This window comes from Ambystoma mexicanum, chromosome 6q, assembly GCF_040938575.1.
Source record: "Ambystoma mexicanum isolate Mex_15411 chromosome 6q, UKY_AmexF1_1, whole genome shotgun sequence".
NCBI classification, from domain to species: domain Eukaryota; kingdom Metazoa; phylum Chordata; class Amphibia; order Caudata; family Ambystomatidae; genus Ambystoma; species Ambystoma mexicanum.
Genome location: NC_090937.1, coordinates 747,901,870 through 747,922,164, shown reverse-complemented (window position 1 = coordinate 747,922,164; position 20,295 = coordinate 747,901,870). Strand labels below are relative to the sequence as shown.

At 43.4% G+C, this 20,295-nt stretch overlaps 1 protein-coding gene across 4 annotated transcripts in view; it reads left to right on the top strand.

Annotated features, from left to right (window-relative positions):
• The window catches only part of SH3D19 (SH3 domain containing 19), a 1,396,196-nt gene that overhangs the window by 817,001 nt on the left and 558,900 nt on the right, over positions 1-20,295 (top strand). For all 4 annotated transcript variants that reach the window (XM_069631268.1, XM_069631267.1, XM_069631269.1 and 1 more), the window contains one exon: positions 8,644-8,779. In XM_069631268.1, the coding sequence (XP_069487369.1) occupies positions 8,644-8,779 (136 nt within the window). The remainder of the gene's footprint in view (positions 1-8,643; positions 8,780-20,295) is intronic.

Genomic DNA, 20,295 nt, shown 5'->3' with positions numbered 1-20,295 from the left:
TCATTGTTTCAAAGCTTTCCATCTGGTGTGCCAGATTACTTGAATGAAAGATGTTAACTTACTTCATAAGTAACTGGGACAGTCTGCAGAACATTGAGCCCTGCATGTACCTATCTTGCGCTGATTGTGGCATCAAAAATTGATTGTGGAGTGTCTGGATGGAATGTTTCAAAGATATTACAAAAGTAGCAGCCCAAATAAGAGGTTTGACTTGGCAAGTGGGGATATAGTTGTTTTCCATTGCACCGTAAGTAGGTTGGCATACTGTTGGGCCATCAGTATTCCCTTTTCCTGTTTCCATTGTCTAGAGATTGGTGTAATTTGCAAAGGATAAGTAGTTGTGAGTTGATATAAAATGTATGTGCTTGGTTACAGTCTTTGGAGATTACTCTTGCTGTTCCATGATTTTTCTCTATAAAATTCTACACTTAGATCAGCAAGTTTGTCCAAAGGAATTGGGTCAGTAAAATGTGGCTGTGATAATTATAGAAAGTATGGCTAGAGGATACATAAAACTGCCTGTCTGGCAAATCCAGAGCAGGCTTGCGCCAGAGGTTTCCGTAAGAAAAGTGGAGGCAGGACTGTCAAGGTAGTTCTTAGTAGGGGACAACCTCCTTCCGCTAAAAAGTGGAATTTACCAAACTTGGGAAGAGAAATAAACGAGTAAAATGAAGAGGACCTAGATCATCGAACAGTGGATTTCCATTGAAACATATTGGCTGGATAGTTGCGCATAGTACTGCATTGTAAATGCTGACAGTGTAGGGTGTGTGGTTATCATTTGGCTTGGACAAACTTAAGTTTGAATTACTTATTTTCCTAATGATTTAGCAGGAAATGTTTCACACTGACCAGTCCATGACCTGCTTTGGTCAAATAAAAATATTGGAAGCGCTGGTCAGTGAAGATTTACAATTAAACATCGAACCAGTGACCTTCACAGCAAGAGACCGTGCGTCAGACCTTTATGAGGAATGAGTAACTTCTTGGACTGCTCCACTGACTGAAGATGGAATAGAACAGGTTCATTTTCTTTCACCTTTTCTTTTTTTCCCCACCTCTTTCAATTATTTAGTTGATCCTGGAAGCTGGATTGCTTTTTTATTGGCTTAGGGAAACTATGCAGATATTGCATAACAGAATCCCTCACAGTTGCTCAATGAATTACATCGAAGTTAAGCATTGTTTGATGTTGGTTACACATAAAGCGATGAGAATGACGCAAAGTGCATAAGTATGTTGGGAGAGGGGGATATGTAAGTTAGAAGGGGGTATGTGTTGAGAGGGTCTGTGATCCAGGGAGGAAATTGGAATGGACTCTTAAAAAAATACAAATACAAATAAAAATTATAAATCACTAATGAAAATAAATAATTTAAGTAAACTGGACCCACTGCCTTAGGGGATATAAGGTGGGCCATTAAGGCAGTTGGGCATGTTTTTAATAATTCTAAAACATCACAACCTGCGCTAGAAATAGAAAAGAACTAACTATAGAAAAAAGCGGATACTTTGATTAAGAAGAATTGTATCTGCTATAGCTGATGTAGATTAGTATACAATTAGATGTAGGTACTCGTTTGCTGCAGATAGGAAATGTTGCAAACCAATAAAACACCTGGATGATCTACGTAATGATGTGGCCCCACTGGGGCCATCTGTTGTTGTGGAACCTTTTAAGACTATATAATGAAATCCAAGTATGTATCAAATTTTTTAAGATCACATTTTGCCTTGTTGATTCAAATCGATAAAAAAACGGTTTCAAAACATCGAACTTGGCACAATGCACTGTTTTGTTTCATCCTTAAACGTTTTTGTATTTTATTTTTATTGTATTTAATTTCTATAGCTCTTCATGCCAAAGTGCTTTGATAAAAAATAGACGGTACTACAAATAGGTTAACATCCAATCGTACGAGTGGGCTTTCATGAAGAAAGTAACTAGGCCTTGAGGCGAGTGCGAAAGAGAAAAAAGGAAGGAGGAAATTGAATGTCCAGAGGGAGAGTGTCTCAGAATTTAGGAGCTAGAAGTGAAAAAAAAAAGATGGCGAGATTGAGCACAGGGGACGGGGGACTGTAATGGGAAATTGGGGCTGAGAACGTATGGAATGGGAAGGTGAATAGAAAGAGACTAGGGAGGAAAGCTAGAAAGGAGCTATACCATGAACACTTTTGAAGAAAGTACCAAGAAAGTGAAGCAAGTGGCAGGATTCAAAAGATAGCCGCTGAAGGTATTGAAGAGTGGGAGCAATAGAATCACGAAGGGAGAGTCGAAAGAGGAGACTAATTATGAATTCTAGATAGATCTAAGAGGAGTTAACTGATGGGCAAGGAGACTGAGAAGAAGTGATGACAGTAGAAGAGTCGAGAAAAGATGAGAGGAAATTAAGATTTTAGTTCCATGAAAGGAAAGAAAGGAGTGGGCATGTCTCGCATTGTAGTGATAATGGCAGCAATGGGCAACAGATGAGGTATGAGAAGATAAGGATAGAGTGGAGTCCAGAATAACTCCCAAGATTACGAGCAGAAGATGACATCTGGAGCAAAAGGGGGGGAGGAAATAGAGGAAGGAGGTAATGGAGGAGGTATAGTAGAGGCAGTGAAAGAAAACTTCTGCCCTAGAGGGGTTGCAGTGTAAGAAATGTTTATATATGCAAGATTGAATGGACAGAAGATAGTCTGTTACAGAAGAAAGAATAGAATCCGAGAAGGAAGAAAAAGAAAGAAAAATTTGGTTCTGTAAGAGGATTCAATTCAACGCTACAGCTAAGTCAATGCCTAGTCTGGGATACTGAATGGAAACCCTTATTGATCTATCTTTATGTCCAGTTCATGAGTTCTGGATGACTACCCCTATATAACACCCCTCTCTTAGAATCCCCCTGACTCCACTGAGCCAAGAAGTAGTTCTGTTTTGCAAGTTTAAAAGGTTTATTTGAGAATTTAAACAATATATATATATCGCACTTTATAATAAATTAATATCTGATAGTACACTTAGACATATGATGTTGATCAACAATGGGTAATCTGGCACTAGCACACTTCTTTACAATCAATGAGTTAGATAAAGTAGCAAAAATACTTTTATGGTTTCAAGGGAAAAGCAATGAGGAACAAAATGCAGTACAGAAATACTTGATATGATTTTAGCAAAAGATAAGATAATCACTTTTTCTCTGGCAATTCACTCCCCTCCCCTATGCAATGTAAGAAATGGAAGGAGATGGAAAGAGGAGCACACAGTTCTCAGGAATGCAATCAAATACAATACGAAATTCAGTTTCCCCCCAGCAAGCTTAGAGAAAACAGGTATGAGTTTTAAAACACAGGCCCAAGTGCTTTGAATGTGGTGGCAGTGAAGTGAGAAATATGCTGAAAATGCTTTTAATTCCCTTTAGGAGGTTCAGGGTGAGTGAGAGATACTTGGGATGAGCTCAGGCTCACTTTAACAATGATTCAGGGATGGTTATTAAGAGGCAAACACATTTTTAGCAAAGGAAAGCAAAAAGCTGCTATCTTTTTACAGGTAAAGAAATCGGGCCAAATCGCACATCGCGGCAAACTTCGCGAGTGCGTGAATCGCGATTACGGCAAAAGTATAAGGAGTAGCTAAGCTTTCAGATGAAAGTTAAATTTCGTTCCTAGCCCAAACGGTTCCAAAGAGACGGACAATTAAATAACGGTAGTTTTTCGGATTTAAAGTAAAACTCAAAATGACAGGTGACAGCTTGCAGCTTTAAAAATGACAGATGACACGATTTCTAGGAGGCAGTTCTACTTAGGTTAAAATAGTTTGGATTTGATTATTTTAACTAAGAGATTGGTTCTGCACAGTTCTGCTAGGTACTCACAATATAAATTTGAAATAGGCCTCGCCACGGATCTGGTCAGGTTTTGGACTGGACTCCGGTTCTGGTCTTGGCACTTCACAGTGATCTGGGTCAGCTCTCTGGTTCTGCTCACAGCGGTCTGGGTCACTCTGGATCTCTGGTCTGGTCTCTGACAATTGTTCTTGGCAAAAGAATTCAAACAGCTCGCCCGGCTGTGGAATAGTTCGCAAATGATTTTAAGGTTGCTGAGGCCTGCTGAGAAGAGTTCTCAGTTTGTGGGTTTAGGCCCTTGCTTTAAGTTCTGAAGTAAAGTTCTGGTCTTTGGAGATTGATGGATTTGAAGTCTGGATCTCTGGATGTGAAGTCGTCTGTCAGCATGCTCCGCAGCAAATGGAATTGAATGTCTCTACCTGTCCCTGCAGTCTCTTTTTATGTGTTTTGAAAATGGGTGTGTGCCTGCCCCTCTCTACTTGTCATTGGCCCAATTCTCCCCTCTCCCATGATTGGGGGAAGGAAATGTGAGTCAGAGTGATGCTGTAGGTTTTATGGGTCAGAGGATCCTCCCCTGGTCAGTTTGCCCACAAATCTATATTTGATTCAAATACATCCTTCCCAGATATACAATTTGTTGAAATTACATGTGCACACTATATATTCCTTATGGTCCATGCTTGTCCGCCTCTGATCTTCCTGGGGGCTTGCATTCAAAAATGACAACATTTTGCGCTTTTTAACTGGTTTTGCAATATCGGACATTTACCCAAAATTACACACATGTGCGCAAGGAGTATGGACATTAATTGATGAAGTGTCAGATTTTTAACATGCAGACATTTGGAGTGAGACCCTATTTTCCGCTAGCAACCCCCCAGAATACACCACAAGGTCCTAACGCCTCTCAAAATGTTTACAGAAAAATCACAAAAATAATGATATTACTTATATAATTCTGACAAGTCCGCACTATGAGTTATCTATCTTTTTTAAAATTATGCCCTGGTCAAAAAGGGGTGTGGCTTCCCACATCACAGAGTGGAATAACTGGTTTATCCATTTCCCCCAAGTTCAGCTGCTAGCAGAGGCACTGCCCCTCCCAGTTTCCCCTAAGAGGAAGCCACTTTTACGACGCCCCCAATATAACATTTGCCTGAGTCCCGGACAGGCCTTTGTTCAACTCCCTGTAGTCCCCAGCTGCCACTCCCCTTTCAATCAACAGGGCCATGTGACCTCAGGATGCAGCCAGGCCTGGCAGGGAACACAGCTGTTGATCCAGTTTCAACTCCTGTCGGGGGTAGTTGTCAGGCAGAATCCAGTTTCATTAAGCCAGGTTTCAGCTAAATGTCACTTTTTGTTCCCAGTTTTCTACATTCAAATCAAACTGACAATTTGTATCTATACATTAAATAATTACTTACTTCAACTCATTTCAGAATATAGTTTTACATTGTATCCACCTCTTAGCAAGTCTTTCCTTGGTCTGGTTTTGTTTCATTTGTTCAGTTTTACACAAAAGTGGTTTTAAAACGCCGGCTTTCTGATAGTGGTGAGTACTGGTAATGCAACCATTTTTGGGATTAAGAAAATGAATTCCCCACAGTTCTGAGTTGCTTTTTTGGCAATCAGCATTGCCATTCCCAATGGTTTCAGGCTACTGTGTGTGTAGCCCACTGGTGGTTTTAGGCAGTGCCCTCCTGTGCTCACAACATAGGCAAAAATGGGTGGCAGCCTATTCTTAATGTTTTCCCTGTGCACTCTCTGGGGAGTTGTGGCCATCATGATGTTTTCCATGCCAGTACTGCACAGTTTTATTGTAGGGCTTGGATGCATGGGTAAAAACATCCCACAGTTCGTCACTGTACAAATGGTGGGAAAGACTGAAGGAAGAGATTACATAGACACCAGGGCGATTGTGTATAAAGAGAAAAGGAGCAGGCCAAGAACTGAATCCTGAGGGACACCATTAGTAAAGACGAATGACAGGAAAGGACTGTCCAGCCCAAGAAACGATATGGGCGTGATTGGACAGATATAAACAAAACCCTTCAAGAACTGAACCCCGCAGCTCAAGATGGGAGAGTGAGCGGAGAAGAATAGTGCATCAATGGTGCCAACCTGTGGAAGTGAGGATTGCTTTGCGAACCAGTGTTGACAATTGGGAGTTACAAATAAAAAGAAAAGAGTTCTACGTTGAATGAAAGGGATGGAATCCCGTCAGATGGAGAGGAAGAAGAGCAGAGTGATTTATGTAAGTAGAAACCTGATTATCGCCAGCACGTTTCAGAAGTATAGAAAGAAAAAGAAGAGCTATAAGATAGAAGGCAAGGAGGAGTCAAGAGACTGTTTCTTTAGAATAAGGAGTATGGAAGCATGTTTAAAAATGAGGGAAAGGTTGCAATTAAAAGGGAAGAATTCCAGACTATAGTGAGGTATGAGATAAGCGAAGGATAGATTTTGGAAATTAAAGTGGAAGGAACTGGGTCAGAAGGGGGAGCAGTATGGTGGGCCTTAGAAATGACAGCCTAAAGTTCAGTGCCCTGAAGAGGGTGATAAGTAGCCATAGTAGATGAGACTAAGGAAGATGAGGATTCGGAGTGAATGGGGAAGGAGCTTGAGGAAATAGAGGAACAAAGAAGAAAAGTAAAGCAAACCAGAGGCACAGAAAGGAGAAGATGAGGAAGGTTCAGTAGAAGGAGGAGCTAAAATACAATTTAGAACCTGAAAGAGACGATAGCAGTGAGGAGTAGAGGTAGTGAGAAGTGCACTAAAGTACTTTAGTTTAGACAAAAATAGAGAGGACATTTAGCACTTTAGCGTGAAACGCTATAAAAGTACCACATTATTAGTTGGTATAATTCTGGTTGTGTAGGTTGGCAAATAATGTTCTCCCTTTCATTGCTTTTGGGCATAACAGGAATTATGTTGCATACATCCTCATCGCCAATGGGTACATGCCCTGTGACATCAATCACCTGATAACCTTCAGGCAAACCTTTAAATATTGCCCTAGTAGGCAATTCCTCTTTCACTTCAGGCAAGATAAAGGTTAGGGGAAAGAAAGCTTCCTGCCTGTGGATACTGGGCTGTAACACATTCATGTGATAATGCACAGATGGGTTGGTAATGGCCTGTACGGAACTTTTTGTGTATAAAAAAATAAAGGTTGTGGGCATCGGAAAATGCCTGCGTTTTGATGCTTTGCGGAATCCCCCTGCACATTCTTGCCCCAAGTTCCTTAAGTTGCCGAAATGCACTGGAACATGCCTTCACGTTGGAGGAAGAAAGGTTTTAATATATTGTTTTGGTATTTTCAAATTGTTGCCACCACCTTCTGGGTGAAGGTAAAAATGTTAAACGTATGTGGATTTCCATCCCGCATTCATGCAATGAGTCAGTAGAAATGGACAGTATTTGAAAGACAGCCTGTTTTTGCCATTACCACTGCATTCATAATAAGGGCCCAAAGATGTTGCAAAATGATTATACAACCTGAATTTTTGATGACTTCAATGCCTTTTGGAAGAATCATTTTGTGTGGCCATTAAAATTAATCATAGATTGATTTAAGACTGGGCGATATATCGAGTTTTGGCGATAGATCGATATAGGAAGAGACAATATCCTTCACATCAAGATATATATAAAATTCCAATTATTTATTTACATTTTGATATTTACACAGCTGCACAGCTGTGTGTATTCTCATACAGGAAGAGGAACCCTGCATTTGCACTTTATTTTGATCAATCTATATTTATGAAAGTGAAGATTTGTGGGTTTGTGGCTTGGCGAAGCCTAGTTTCTTCTACGATTCCACACTGTTTCACCAATCTGCACCAAATTGTGCATAGTTCCCTGTTACGACACGTTGGACGTTATTGGATACATGACATTTGGACACCCCACCCCTTTCCCCAGATTTTAGCATCTTCACACATGAGACGGTTTCCTGAAATTGGCGAAACATCAAGGTGGTCGTAGAAAGACTGGTCCTCAACCCTAGAATGCAGTGTTTCTGGGACATTTGCCCGGCAACAAACTGCACCATGCCAGGGTGAGGCAAGAGGTGGGAGAGAGCACAGTAGATCCCAGTATGCAGTAGATCCCCCAACTCTCGCTCCCCCCCCCACATTTGCTCTGGGGTATGTCACCCAGCCACACATGCCCATTCTCACTGCAGTTTACTTGAGAGTGCAAAGCACAACAAGCAATAGGCGAAACGGAACAGCGACCTACAGGATTATTGATTTTCAACAATTGGTGAGTGTTGCCATGTCTGTCCACAGAACCCGTTTCGAGAACCGGTACTTTTTGCTAGGTGTTTGTGACATCTCACATGTAGTTGGTGGCTTACAACATTTAACCCACATAAACAATATCGTATATATTGCCATTCAGCCCAAAAATATTGAGATATTGTTTTTGGTCCATATCGCCCAGACCTAGATTGCTTTACTTAAACGGAACATGTTGCAATGTGTTGTGATCATCTGCAGTTCTAACTAAAAATAGGATATTGGCTTGAATGCACCATCAACCTTGCCTCTGCTATTTGCTGATGCAGAGAGAGTCTGGTTCTCATTAATGTACTTGCACCTTTTATTTTTTTTGTCCTCTTTCCATGTACGTTTTCATGTTATTGCATTTTGGATTTTTGTGTCGCATTGCTCTGCTTTACTCTACTTTGTCATACAGGCTGTCTTATGTGAACAGAATATACTTCCAGACTTTTAAACTAGAATTAAGTATAACTGTTTCTGGATCCTTTACTATTCTGAATTAAGTTGAAAGCTGTGCCCTTGTTCTGCAGGCGGCCAGAGATCACCATTGTCGCAGCTGAACCTCTCGGACCGGCGTGGTTTGCCAGTGGCAGCCATGGTGCTTCTGGAGGTCTAGCATACGCTCCTCCTGCCTCGCAGTGGCGAAATGATCCTGCTCCAGCTGAGGTGAGTGGATAAGAAAATGTATCTCCAACATAAAGAAGTGCTCTCAAAGGAAACAGTGGACCTGTCTCGGAGAGTCAAACTGGCATACAGGGCTCTAGGGTAATGTAGTTTATTTATTTTATTTTAGGCATTTAATTTAGTGTGGACCTGGCCCCAAAGGGCACACAGTCTGCTGTGCAATTTAAAATATCAAAGTAGTAGGGGAAGAGGAGTGGGCAGCAAAGGTCCCAGGTTGGTGGTGGTCTGGTTTAATTATTATAAGGATAGGGTTGTTGTGCTGGAGAGATCTACACGCCACCCTGAGATCCAGTGTGAGGGTGAGCAGGTACGTATCTACGAGGACTTGTTTAGCTTCACGCTCACCAGAAGGAGGGAGTGTCGCCCTCTCAGTGTGGTTGAGCGAAAAGGGCATTCGTTAGCATTGGGCCTACCCATTTGCCCTGATCTTCTTACTGAAGGCGGTGGAATATAGAATCACAATGGGAACAGGGGTAACACAGGCCCTTCAACATCTCATGGCCGAAATGAAGGAGGAAGGAAACCTCCTTTTAGGGGAGAGGGAGAGAAGACTCGCGGTCCACCGAAAGGTTTGCCCCAGCCAAAAACAGGTCCCAGGTGGTAGGAAATTTTAGCGGCTGGAGAAACCTTCTCCAGTGAAGTGACGATTGGGACGTTGGTCGAGGACTGACCCAGAAGTTATAACTGTTGGTTTTCTTGTTTGTTGACTATGGAGTATTACTGAATGAAAGGGGCAGGGAAGTTAGATGAATTGAGTTTACTTTGAGAGGAGCAGGGTGGGAGGTCGCTTTACTGTGTGGCCCATTGGTAGATGGGCGTCTCAGGCCAGAGAGTTTGTGATTGATTTGGGTGGTCGATGGGGATGAGGGGCAGGGGATGTGGTAAACTGGTGCAGTTGGAAAGATGAAACTGAACTATGATCAAGAAATAAAAGTATCGGTTTAGGGGAAACAAATCTGTGGCGGTTGAGGGGACCGCAATGGTGGAGATAGAGCAACGGCGCGGGAGAGGTGCGAGTCCTCTCTTGGTGGGGAATCTAAATCTAAAAGACCTGAATACCCCCAGTAAATGGCCATAAGTAGCCCGGGAATTCCAGAGGTTGGGGCTAGATGTATTGATGCTGCAGGGAAACAAGGCTCCTGGCAGCGGAGGAAAAGTGCATCCCATGTGTGTTTCTTGGGCAGTCTGGTTGGGCATCGGTGGGAGTATAAAAAAGGGGGGGTGGTACTGTTTCACAAATTGTTGAGGGTGAGCGACCCACAGATAACCAGGGCAACGATTGCATCACGGTTTGAATGGGTAATGCCGTATTTGGTTCACCCAGACCAGGTCGGGTTTATTCCCGGGAGGCAGGGGGCTGATAAAATGCGAAAGGCACTGTATCTTATGGACCTATTGAGAGGGAAGAGGGGAACGTGGTGCTACATGTGTTAGATACAGAAAAGGCATTTGATAGGGTGGGAGTTCTTGTATGCAGTTTTGAAGAAATTTGGATTCAGAAGTAGGGTACTCAATGGGATATGAGCTATATATCCCAGCGCAAGAGTGTCAGTCAATGGGAAGATTTCTAGACGCTTTGGTTTTCAAAGGGGATGAGAAACCTGTCCCCAATGTTTGCACCTTCATTGGAACCGCTAGCGGAAAGAATTAGGCCCTCGCCTGGGGTGGTGGGATTGTGGGTTGGAGATAAAGATTTCAAATTGGGGATGTATGCTTCCATCGCCCGCTGCATGGTTTAGGCCATCTCAGAGGCTTACACGGCCATGGGCAAACCTGTTCCTGAGGGGATTCATGCCCATGCGGTCACAGCAAAGGCCACGGGCATCACGTTACAGAGACTTGCTTCTTGGGATGTCATCAGCAAGGTGGCTACTTGGGCCACACCGTCGGCCGTCTGTAAGCACTTCACTGGACACCAGCTCCAGGCACGATGCAGAGTTTGGTCAGGTGGTTCTGAAGAACCTTTTTTGCTTCGTCCTAGATATGAGGCAAGTTATCACAGCTCCACCCTATGTTCTTGTTCGGTGGAATCACCCACAAGGAAGGAGAAAAGGGGACAGGACGTACGAGTTATAAAGTTACTCACTGTAGTGACTAGAGTACTCCTAGTCCCCTTTCCTCCATACGTCCCAGCCGCTCTCCTCCGCTAGTTTGCCAAGGGCTAATATGTACCAAGAGTAGCACGGTATCTAAGCATCTGATGTGTTCAAAGGGGACTGGGGTGAGGTGCCAGAGGGCGTGGCCTCGGCGGGCATTACCACGCCCGAGGCCACGCTCTATACTAAATTTAAAGGGGAAGCTTACATTTTCGCTACCAAAGGTTCTGGTACTGCCCCTACTCTAGTCACTTTGGGGAGTAACTTTAATATTTCCTCTGCTCCACCTCTTTCCGGCACTGCCATACTCTTTACAACTCTCTTCCACCACCTTCCTCCTTTGTCTCGCTAGTATCCTCTCCAATCTGCTCCTCCCACCTTCCTACTACTTATTTCTATTAATGTTCCACCTTTCCTCTGCTTCGCTCCTTTCATTGTCCATCTTCCTCCTCCTGGCCACTCTATAAATCTCCCGCCCTGTCTCCTACTTTGTCTCCTGTTCTTGGTAATCTCCAAATGCACACCTCAACTACTGTAGTCTGGTTTACCTTCCCTTTTTTTTTAATACTTGTGGAGAATCAGTAATTGGTGTTCTAATGCTGGTAGTGGTTTCACCAGTGGGCATACGGGATGGGATTGGGCTCTTGCTGTGCTTGCTTAAAACTACAATTTCACAATGATCCTCTAGTTTCTCTGGGTCCTGCATAATGTCACTGCAGACCAAGGGTTTACCTTTTTTGGCTGCTATCTTGGATTCTGCTTTTGCCGGCATTCCAAGCCTAAAGCTGGGCACTCATGCTCCCTCCCTTGCTCTCATTACTGTCTTGTCTCTGTGAGGTGTGCCGTCTGCACCTCAACTACTCTGGGCAACTAACTGTGATTTGGAGATTGCTCTTCCTGGCTCTTCACCTCTCTGGCCTCCGCAACCTAATTTGACACATGCACGTATTACATAAAAACACTTTCAGTTGCGGACCCATATTTCTCATGGAATGGTTCTGTTCAATCTCTCAGGGGCTCCTAAACAGGTCTCTTAAAGGGACCCAATGCTCTAATGAATCCTTGTGGCAAGCAACTGGCTCCCACCTGTAGTGTAGTGGTGGTAGCTACGGTATTCTCCCAATTCGGCCCCTGATCCCAGCATCACCGAACAGGTGGTGGCACCCTTGGGTTCCCCACAACCCACTCTTAGGGTCAGGTACAGGATTTTGTCACAGCAAACCTTTTACATGTTTTTCTTAAATAAATTTGTTCAGCTGCATCCACACAAGTTGATAATATGTATTGTATAGGTCCAATAGAGTATTTAAATATTTATCAATCTCACCTTTATTGGCGTCAATAGATGAGTGCATCATGAGACTGGAATAGTTGAGAGAAGTCCCACTTTGCATTTGTAGGCCATTTCAGATGGCCAATCTGCAGTCTCACAGTAGCTGTGACTAATGATGGATTGACTAAATGGCCGGACCTTTCAAACGCAGAGGGCTGGTTGCAAAGAAGTATGCCAACAGGGGAGATCTAATTTATTCCTTTTTATTGTGAGTGGGAATAAAAATAGATTTATGAGGATCTAAGGTTTCCAATATTTCATGAATTTCGTTAACCTTCCTAAAAATTGAGTATTAGGCATTTTTGAAATCTCCAAGATCTTTATCAGCCTTCTAACTGATGTGTGCCTGAGATAAAGACGGACACCATCCAGGTGGTTGATAGACCAGGAGAAGTGTAAATGGCTTTAATAGCAGTTAATAATGAGAAAGAAAGTAGTTCAAATGAGGGTGTTGCCACCATCAACTTCTTACATTATAGGCTGAATTTGTACAGCAGTGCCAAGCCCCACCCTTCTTACCGGGTCCGCCAACATGCAATATGGAAACTCCCTCCAGAAGTAGCTCATCAAACCATGGGGGGAGGGGGAGGGCAGGAATATCAGCCAAAAACAATAAACTAAATTGTAAATGAACACAGAGAGCAGCAATCTCAGATGCACAAGTTGCATTGCACTGTATGTTCTGAATAGAAAAAGCAGAGTAACTTACATTAAGGTTTGAAGCAGAACATTTAACTGTTTAGGAATGCCTTGGGCACTGGATGAAGAAGCCAATGTGGAGCAGTGCCCGCATGGTTGTGTGGGCCTGTTCAATGGTTTGCACCAACCCATCGAACACCAACCCATCGAAATATTCCAACTGCATGGCAAGAAGAACCATCACCTTAAACCCCCATTTTAGCAAAGTTCTAGTATGTTTACAAATACTGAACCAAAAACAAGTAGAACTACAAAAAAAAAAGACTGAGGACAATCCATCAAGCAGCACAGACAAGCCTCGAAGTTACAGGAGCTTGTAAATGCCTTCAGGAGAACAAATCCAGCCGCAACTCGAAAATTAGGGGAAAGGAGCACAGTATTTCCAGTCTCCATTCAATCACCAAAGGGCAACAAAGTACAGTTGCCTGGTCCCTGGGTTTCCAAACAACTAAAAACTAAATTTTGAGAACTGCCAGGATAAAAAGGCTTCATGTGAGCCACAATGGCTATCAGTATGTTAGAATTACACTGCCACTAACCAGAAGCAGTACAAATGCCTTAACCAGAAATAGCAGGATGTACCATGGCAGTAGTCGCTGCCTTTGGGGCAACAAGGGACCCCAAAAAGTCCAGTTACATTAGGAGTTGCATCCTCAGTGAGGTCTGGATGGAACTCACTGGGGTAAAATAGTCAGAACATCACAGAAAACAAGCCATAAGTGAAAGACGCACACAACGTAGACATAAAGTTTACTTTGTACCCTAAAATGAAGCATTTTGAAAATGACTTGGCGGTGTGCAGCTCGGCATTGATTGAATACTGTTTGTCACCTGTCATCTGAAATATAGGCTTTTTATCCAATTTCTCCAAAAAACAGAGTTGACAAATATTCAATTTTCCTGGAGATCGCAGAGGCTATGCAGTCCTCCCAGGGTGGAGCCCTCCCGCTGCACTTGTTGACCATGACCAGTGACTCCTGGCTAATGTCACTATTGCTCAATCTCTGATTCATATTTAATATGACCTGGCCATGGGCCGGGGGTTTCCCATCACATAACTCTCTACCTTGGATGTTGTGTTCGGTGGCTGTGGAACTGCTCTGCTGACTGCGCCCATACAGAACAAAACCGTGGCACCTCGGATTGTGATGTCATACTCCCCCTCTAGAATCGTAGGCAATGGAGAGTAGAACTTTGTGGCTTGACTTCCTTGGTGAGGTCCCCTTGTCCTCCCCTCCTGAAGGCCTCTTGTCTATTGGGTCCTGTGTGCATATCTCTTGTTTGCATCCATTGAAATAACATTAGGCCATTGACTCACATTGGAGGCCATGCAGGAACATTGTGTAACTGCTGAGGCCTGAGTGCCTCACTAAAAGCCGAGTTGGTCTTTGTGGACCTATTTGAACATTTAATGATGGTCTCGGATCACTAATTCTGTGTTTTTGTAGTATTTTCTTTGAATAGATATGAACAAATGTATTATAAACAATCTATTTTTACAGCTATATTGTGTGGACAATCCACTAATGTGTACTAAATAAAGTTGTTGTCTGTAACTTTAAATAATGTTTACCCTCTGAAGAATTGCCTTGACTGCTTAGCCATTCTACCACTTGGAGAATCCGGAAAGTTTTAAGGCAATCGCCTTGTAAGTCAAGTTGTTTGATATCTCCCCAACACTCAGTTAATCACATATTATGAATGTTGCGCCGGTTTCAACGGGGCACACATAATTCCCACAGAAAATAGTGAGGCATGTCTTAAAGAATCCATAGCAGTGTTGATGTAGTAATTTACACATTATCACATAACCTTCATAATGTGCTTTGTTCAGGCAACCCTGGTTGGGCACATTTTGCACATGACGCCAGTTATTTGGTGATGCTAGTCTTCACTGAAGCAAACTGTCACAACTGGCGCCCACAGGACGTGCCTCTGTTATGTAACATTCCCCTATGAGTTGCCCCATGTCACTTTCATTGATCCAGAACTGTCCCATGCCATGTTCTGTACCTCCCAGAATAATCTCATTGCAAACACATTGCACCATGCCACACCCAATTGAGCGCTAAATTGCCACATGCCATGTGCCATTGCTCACTGAATAGACCATTGACACTGTGCTTGCTTCCATTTGCCTATACCACTTAGGTTGTTCCCACAGCAGCCATATGCCAGCACCACAGCTTTTTGCAGTTCCATCCCTCTTGGCCTTTACCCTATTACGAAAGGGCAGAATTCTGTTCCTTGATGTCATTGGGAAACATGCACCTTACTGATAGGAATGCTCATGCAATGTTCCATGACTCCCCTTGGGAGCATTGCTGGAAAAGCAGAGCTCCCCAGAAGGAGAGTCGCCCAGCAAATGTACCAGATTCCCAAGGCAGTCAGGTACACGGTGCGTTGAAGCTACCTCTTTCTCTGTGCATGGTGCTGATATTAGGCCACAAAACATATGAAAGCGAGAAAACCCTGACAGTTCTCTCTTCTTTGACATTACATTTTCGCCTATTTGGGAAGCACTATGTTCCGCTTGGGAATTTAGATATTTATGAGAGCGCGTGTGGGGTAGAGGTGGTCATTGCTTTACCCAGTAGAGATACCCAGGGTCTTAGCTGACCCAAACCACCAAGCGCTGTTAAACAGAAACCCAATGGGAGGTATGCATTTGAAGTATTGCCTTATTTCTGGGAGGAGCCAGGCATGAAACGCAGACACAAGTTAGCCATAGTTTTGGCTAAAGACTTTTATTGAAAAGAAAAGGTGTTGGAAAAATGCCTCACTATCCCTAATCTAAGAGGAATTTCTCTACCTCAACAAAAAGCTAATGCATCTGTCAGTCATGATGTCCTAATCAAAAGTAAGTCCTGTGTCCACAATCCTATTCTGGGCCCCACACTCTAAAATAAAGGTGCAAAGGTTAATGTTCCTTGTCTTCTTCAAGGGTTAAAAAATTGTCAAAGTTTAACATAAGAGAAAATCCAACAAAAAGGGGTTTTCCTCATGGTCAAAATTACACAATTCTAGGGAGAACCTCTTTCCATAGTTTCTTTGCATTTAACCTCCAGTCTCAAAAGAATTACCAAGTTTCTAAGAGGACTTCCTCTCTCCCCTCAGAGTTTTCACATAGCTTAAGGATCTTGCTCCCTTCCCCAATGTTTCGCTTTACTTCTAGTTTCAAAGGCACCTTTCTCCGCAGAGACCTTCCCTTCTCTTTAAACACTTTTTTCACAGTTCAGAATGTTATTGTTTTCCTTAAAAGGGGTAGTTCACTCAAAAATGTTATTGCCTGAAAATATTGGCCATAATTAAAAATGTATGTTCACGAATGTTTACAGAGAGTCAGTCAGGAGAGTCAGTCCTCTGAATGCCATCCTAATACAGAACACAAAACCCTTTCCAGATGTGCATTTGCTGTATTAGGTTTGTCATTCAAAGGTCTGACCCCAGCAGCAACAAGCTACAGCCCCCAGTAGGGGCTCCTGCTTGATTTACTGCTGCAAGAGCAGAGAAGTGCAAGAAACAGATTAAACTGTTTCTGCTTACAAAATGGATGCCCCATGTCTTTGAAAATCAGAACTTTGAGGCACATTTTGAAGAAGCTTACTTTTCATTGTAACTAAAAAAAAAAGTGAAATTACAATTATGGCCAATATTTTTAAGCAATTACATTTTTGAGTGAACTACCCCTTTAACTTCTTCTGTTCTGTTAATACGTCACAACCATAGCTCATTGTTTCCAAGACATGGTTTTCCCTTGAGCCACATCATCCTAGTTCATAAATGAATTTTCCTTTTCACAGTATATACAACAGACACATTTGTCTTCACCTGGTATCCTGCCAGAACTTTTATATCTAAACCATTCAACGTTTTTTAGTATCAGGGGGAAATTACTCCCTTGCCCCGATGTTTGACAGGCTGGGTTCACTAACCTGCCCAACACCGTCACTCGTCTTGACAAATGTTCAGAAGGCCAAACGGCATGTTTTCTTCCCCTGGCCTCTCACAGGCTGTGTTTTCTTTAATGTATTTTGCATTTCTCACCAGTTCCATTCCTTTCGTTCAATTTGTAAGTAACGGCATCAGTGTGCCGGCCACCCGGTAACTCGTTCACTTCCCCTGGGCTTAACGTTTGCCTTTGGCGTGCCTCTTCTCCGTCTGCTTCTTACAATTGGCTTGGTGGGGGCCCAGCCAAGCGCAGTCTTGCCACTGTGCCTCTCTCCTCGATTCACGATTCCCACAGCGTTTCCCTTGCTCGCGGTAAACCGCGGGCACCTCCGCCTTGCCTTGGTGAGGTCAGGTCGGCCTCTCTGCTGCCTGTCCCTGCCTGTCTTCTTCCAGCGTGGTATTCAGCTGTGTTACCGACGGCCAGGCAGACCCGCGCCTGCAGCTCTCTCCGGTCCTGCTGCTTCTCCCTCACTCCGTAGACTCTAATGGGATTTTCCCCTTCAGTTTAAGGAAAGTCTCCTGCCAGTCTGGTGAACTCAGTAGACTGAGTGTCCCAGCTTTCCTCCTCAGCTAGCTGGCTATTTCTCCCTCTGCTGGACCAGTCTCTCCTAGGTTATGTGCAGGTTCAACAGACTCTGAGCCCCAGCTGTCCTGGTTAGCTGGGTAGCTCCTTCCTTCTGCTGGGCCAGTCTCTCCTCCATCAGGGAATTCACTGGGTCCAAGTAAGCATCCCGGTCTTCCCACTTCTGGCTTCTCTTGACTGGCTTCACTCCTTCCACATGGTTTGCCCAGGGAGGGTTACATTCACACTTCCTCAGTCTTTCCTTTCTTTTATATTGGCTCTGGCCAATAGGATTTGGGGAAAGACTGAACCACTGATAGTGGTTCTCATGAGGAGTGATAGTCGTTGCTCCTCGCCTCTTTCTCGTCGCAGTTGTTGGAAAGAGACTAGACTGCTGACAATGGTTCCCATTAGAGGGGATCATCATTCCTCTCTCTAGTCACAGTACTGAGAAAGTGATCTTCATTGAGGTGACTCTTATTCTTCCTCCTCCCGGTACTTTTTAGTGAAATGGTAAGAGGGGTACAATTTCATGAGCCTACTAGGGGAGGGATTGTTGTTGGGGTTAGAGGATGGTGGATTAAGGTCCTTTGACTGGCATGAATACCGTGTTCCATCTAACGAGACCACTTTACTCCCATTAGGATTGTCTCCCCCCACGTGGTCCTCCCTCGGGCAGCCACCTCAAAGGTCAGAATCGGGTAGCGGCTGCCCTTCCCTGGCCATATGGGGAGAGACTCTTCCAGGGCAAATAGTGGTGATATCGCTAGATTCATCACATCTCCCTCTCACCAACCCATAGTCCTGTTTCTCAGGATTCCCAGCCCACACATACTCCTGCTTCTCAGCATTCCCAGATTGGAGGGAGGGGATTCCCATATTCAAGACCTTCCAAAGTAGATGATCCTGGACAACCTGGAACAAATATAGTCAAGGAGGCAGCAACTCTCCTAAAAACAGTGCTTTGATCCCTTCCAATTTAGCCTTTTTACCCGACCTGGCTCTTCCGTGGAGTGGTTCTCTACACCACTAATGATCATATGTGAAAGATGGATTAGTACTTGGAAATTCCATCCCAGTGCCACCGATGCAAACGTTTTTAACCTGGGCAAGTAGTCCAGATTATGCATTTCTTGGCTGATGCTAGAGAGGGCGGTAAACTAAGTTTGACCGCTGTACTACCCACATCACCCCCGACACATTCCTGAGGAACCAAGTCTAGAAGAAAGATGCTCCAGTTTGTAATTTATAGTGGACCTTTACTATAGACTATCAGGCGCACACAAAGAAAACCTAGAAGCATGGACAGCCATGCTGGTAGGGCCAGAGTAGTCATTCAGAGTGATGGGGGCATTTCACACCATGTGGGCCTACACCACTAACTTGTGTCCTATCGCTTAAGTTATAACAATTTAGGAATTTCACTCAGTCACTGAACAAGCGAACCACTCTTCAAAAAGGCAGCTTGTGGATTAAACTGCCCAAGAAATTGTTTAATAAAAGTGTGTTATAGCACATTTTTCAAACTTCTGTTAGCTAAAGCTTTTACAGACTCTTCTGAAGGGTAGCTGATGAAATAATTTAACACTTCACGTTACAAAGGCACATTTTCCTATGCAACAACTCAAATATACCGAACACAAATAGTGGCATTCCGATTCATGGTGCCACTGCCGAAAACAGCTCAAATAATCCTATACCAGGAGAAAAACACATCAGTTTTTAATACAGTGCCATGAAGTAGAATGGTCATTGCCTTTGTCACTGTTACTCTCGGTCGCCTTTCCTCTGTCTACTTTTTTCCTCGGCAGTGTCGGCTCTGGCTTGGAGGTTTTGGCTCTTTGTGATTTGGATTATTGTATGCCCACCTCTCCTCAGCAGTTACTGCTTTGTATGCCTGATTTTGCCCTTCTGCCCCACTCTCACACTTTTCCTCTCCCTATCAGTCTCCTTTCTCCTCAGAGGTTCATACTCCCTCTGCTATTCATTAGTTGCCTCTCTTTATCTAGCTGTTCTACACTACACCATTTTTCTTCTTGTTTTTCCTTCTCTTCTAGCCCTCCCATTGTAGATGTTTTTGTCCTCCATGCCCTGTTCCTCTTTCCACCCTCTTTTCTGTTTGCATTTCCAATCTCCCTTCTTCGGATGTTTGCTGAAAATGGACTTTTTCCCAACTTTCCAAATGTGGAACGAAATGCTCTCTCATGCCTCGTCTCTGTGTTGTTCTCTTAGTTGTTAACCTGTGATCCATTTATGTATTTTTATAAACAGGAAGCAAGCGTTATCTCGATGGCATTTAACTGGAGCAATGAATAATTGTAGTGTTTAGATCTGTGCAGTAATTCTTAAATTTTGGGAATGACGGTGCATCGATTTCATTCATGTAATGTTTATATGCAAAATGCGTATCCAGTCTCCTCTCGGTAGTTGTACAAACTGACAGTGTCTTTTTGTTCTGACATTAATGGCTGCCCTTTTACAACCCTTTGTTGACTGCCTTTCTGGGCAAAGAGCCACCAGGGTGATGGGCCACGGTTGTAAACTGGGCCATTGATTACACAGAGTTACTGCTAATATTAAACCAGTGTCAACATGAGGCTATTGCTTATCCCAAATCATTAATAATACAAACTACACATGCCGAGCCAGTGATGATAGGTCACTAATGATACTGGTCCATTGATGCTGAACATGTGATGATGCTAGGTCCCTCATGACTCCATTGAGAACATCAACCCACTGACAATATTGAGATACTGATCAAAGCAAAAAACGTCAAGCCACTGAAAACGCTGTGTCACACATACTGTGTGACTGATGACACAGAGCCACTGATGATACTGTGCCAGTAATGATG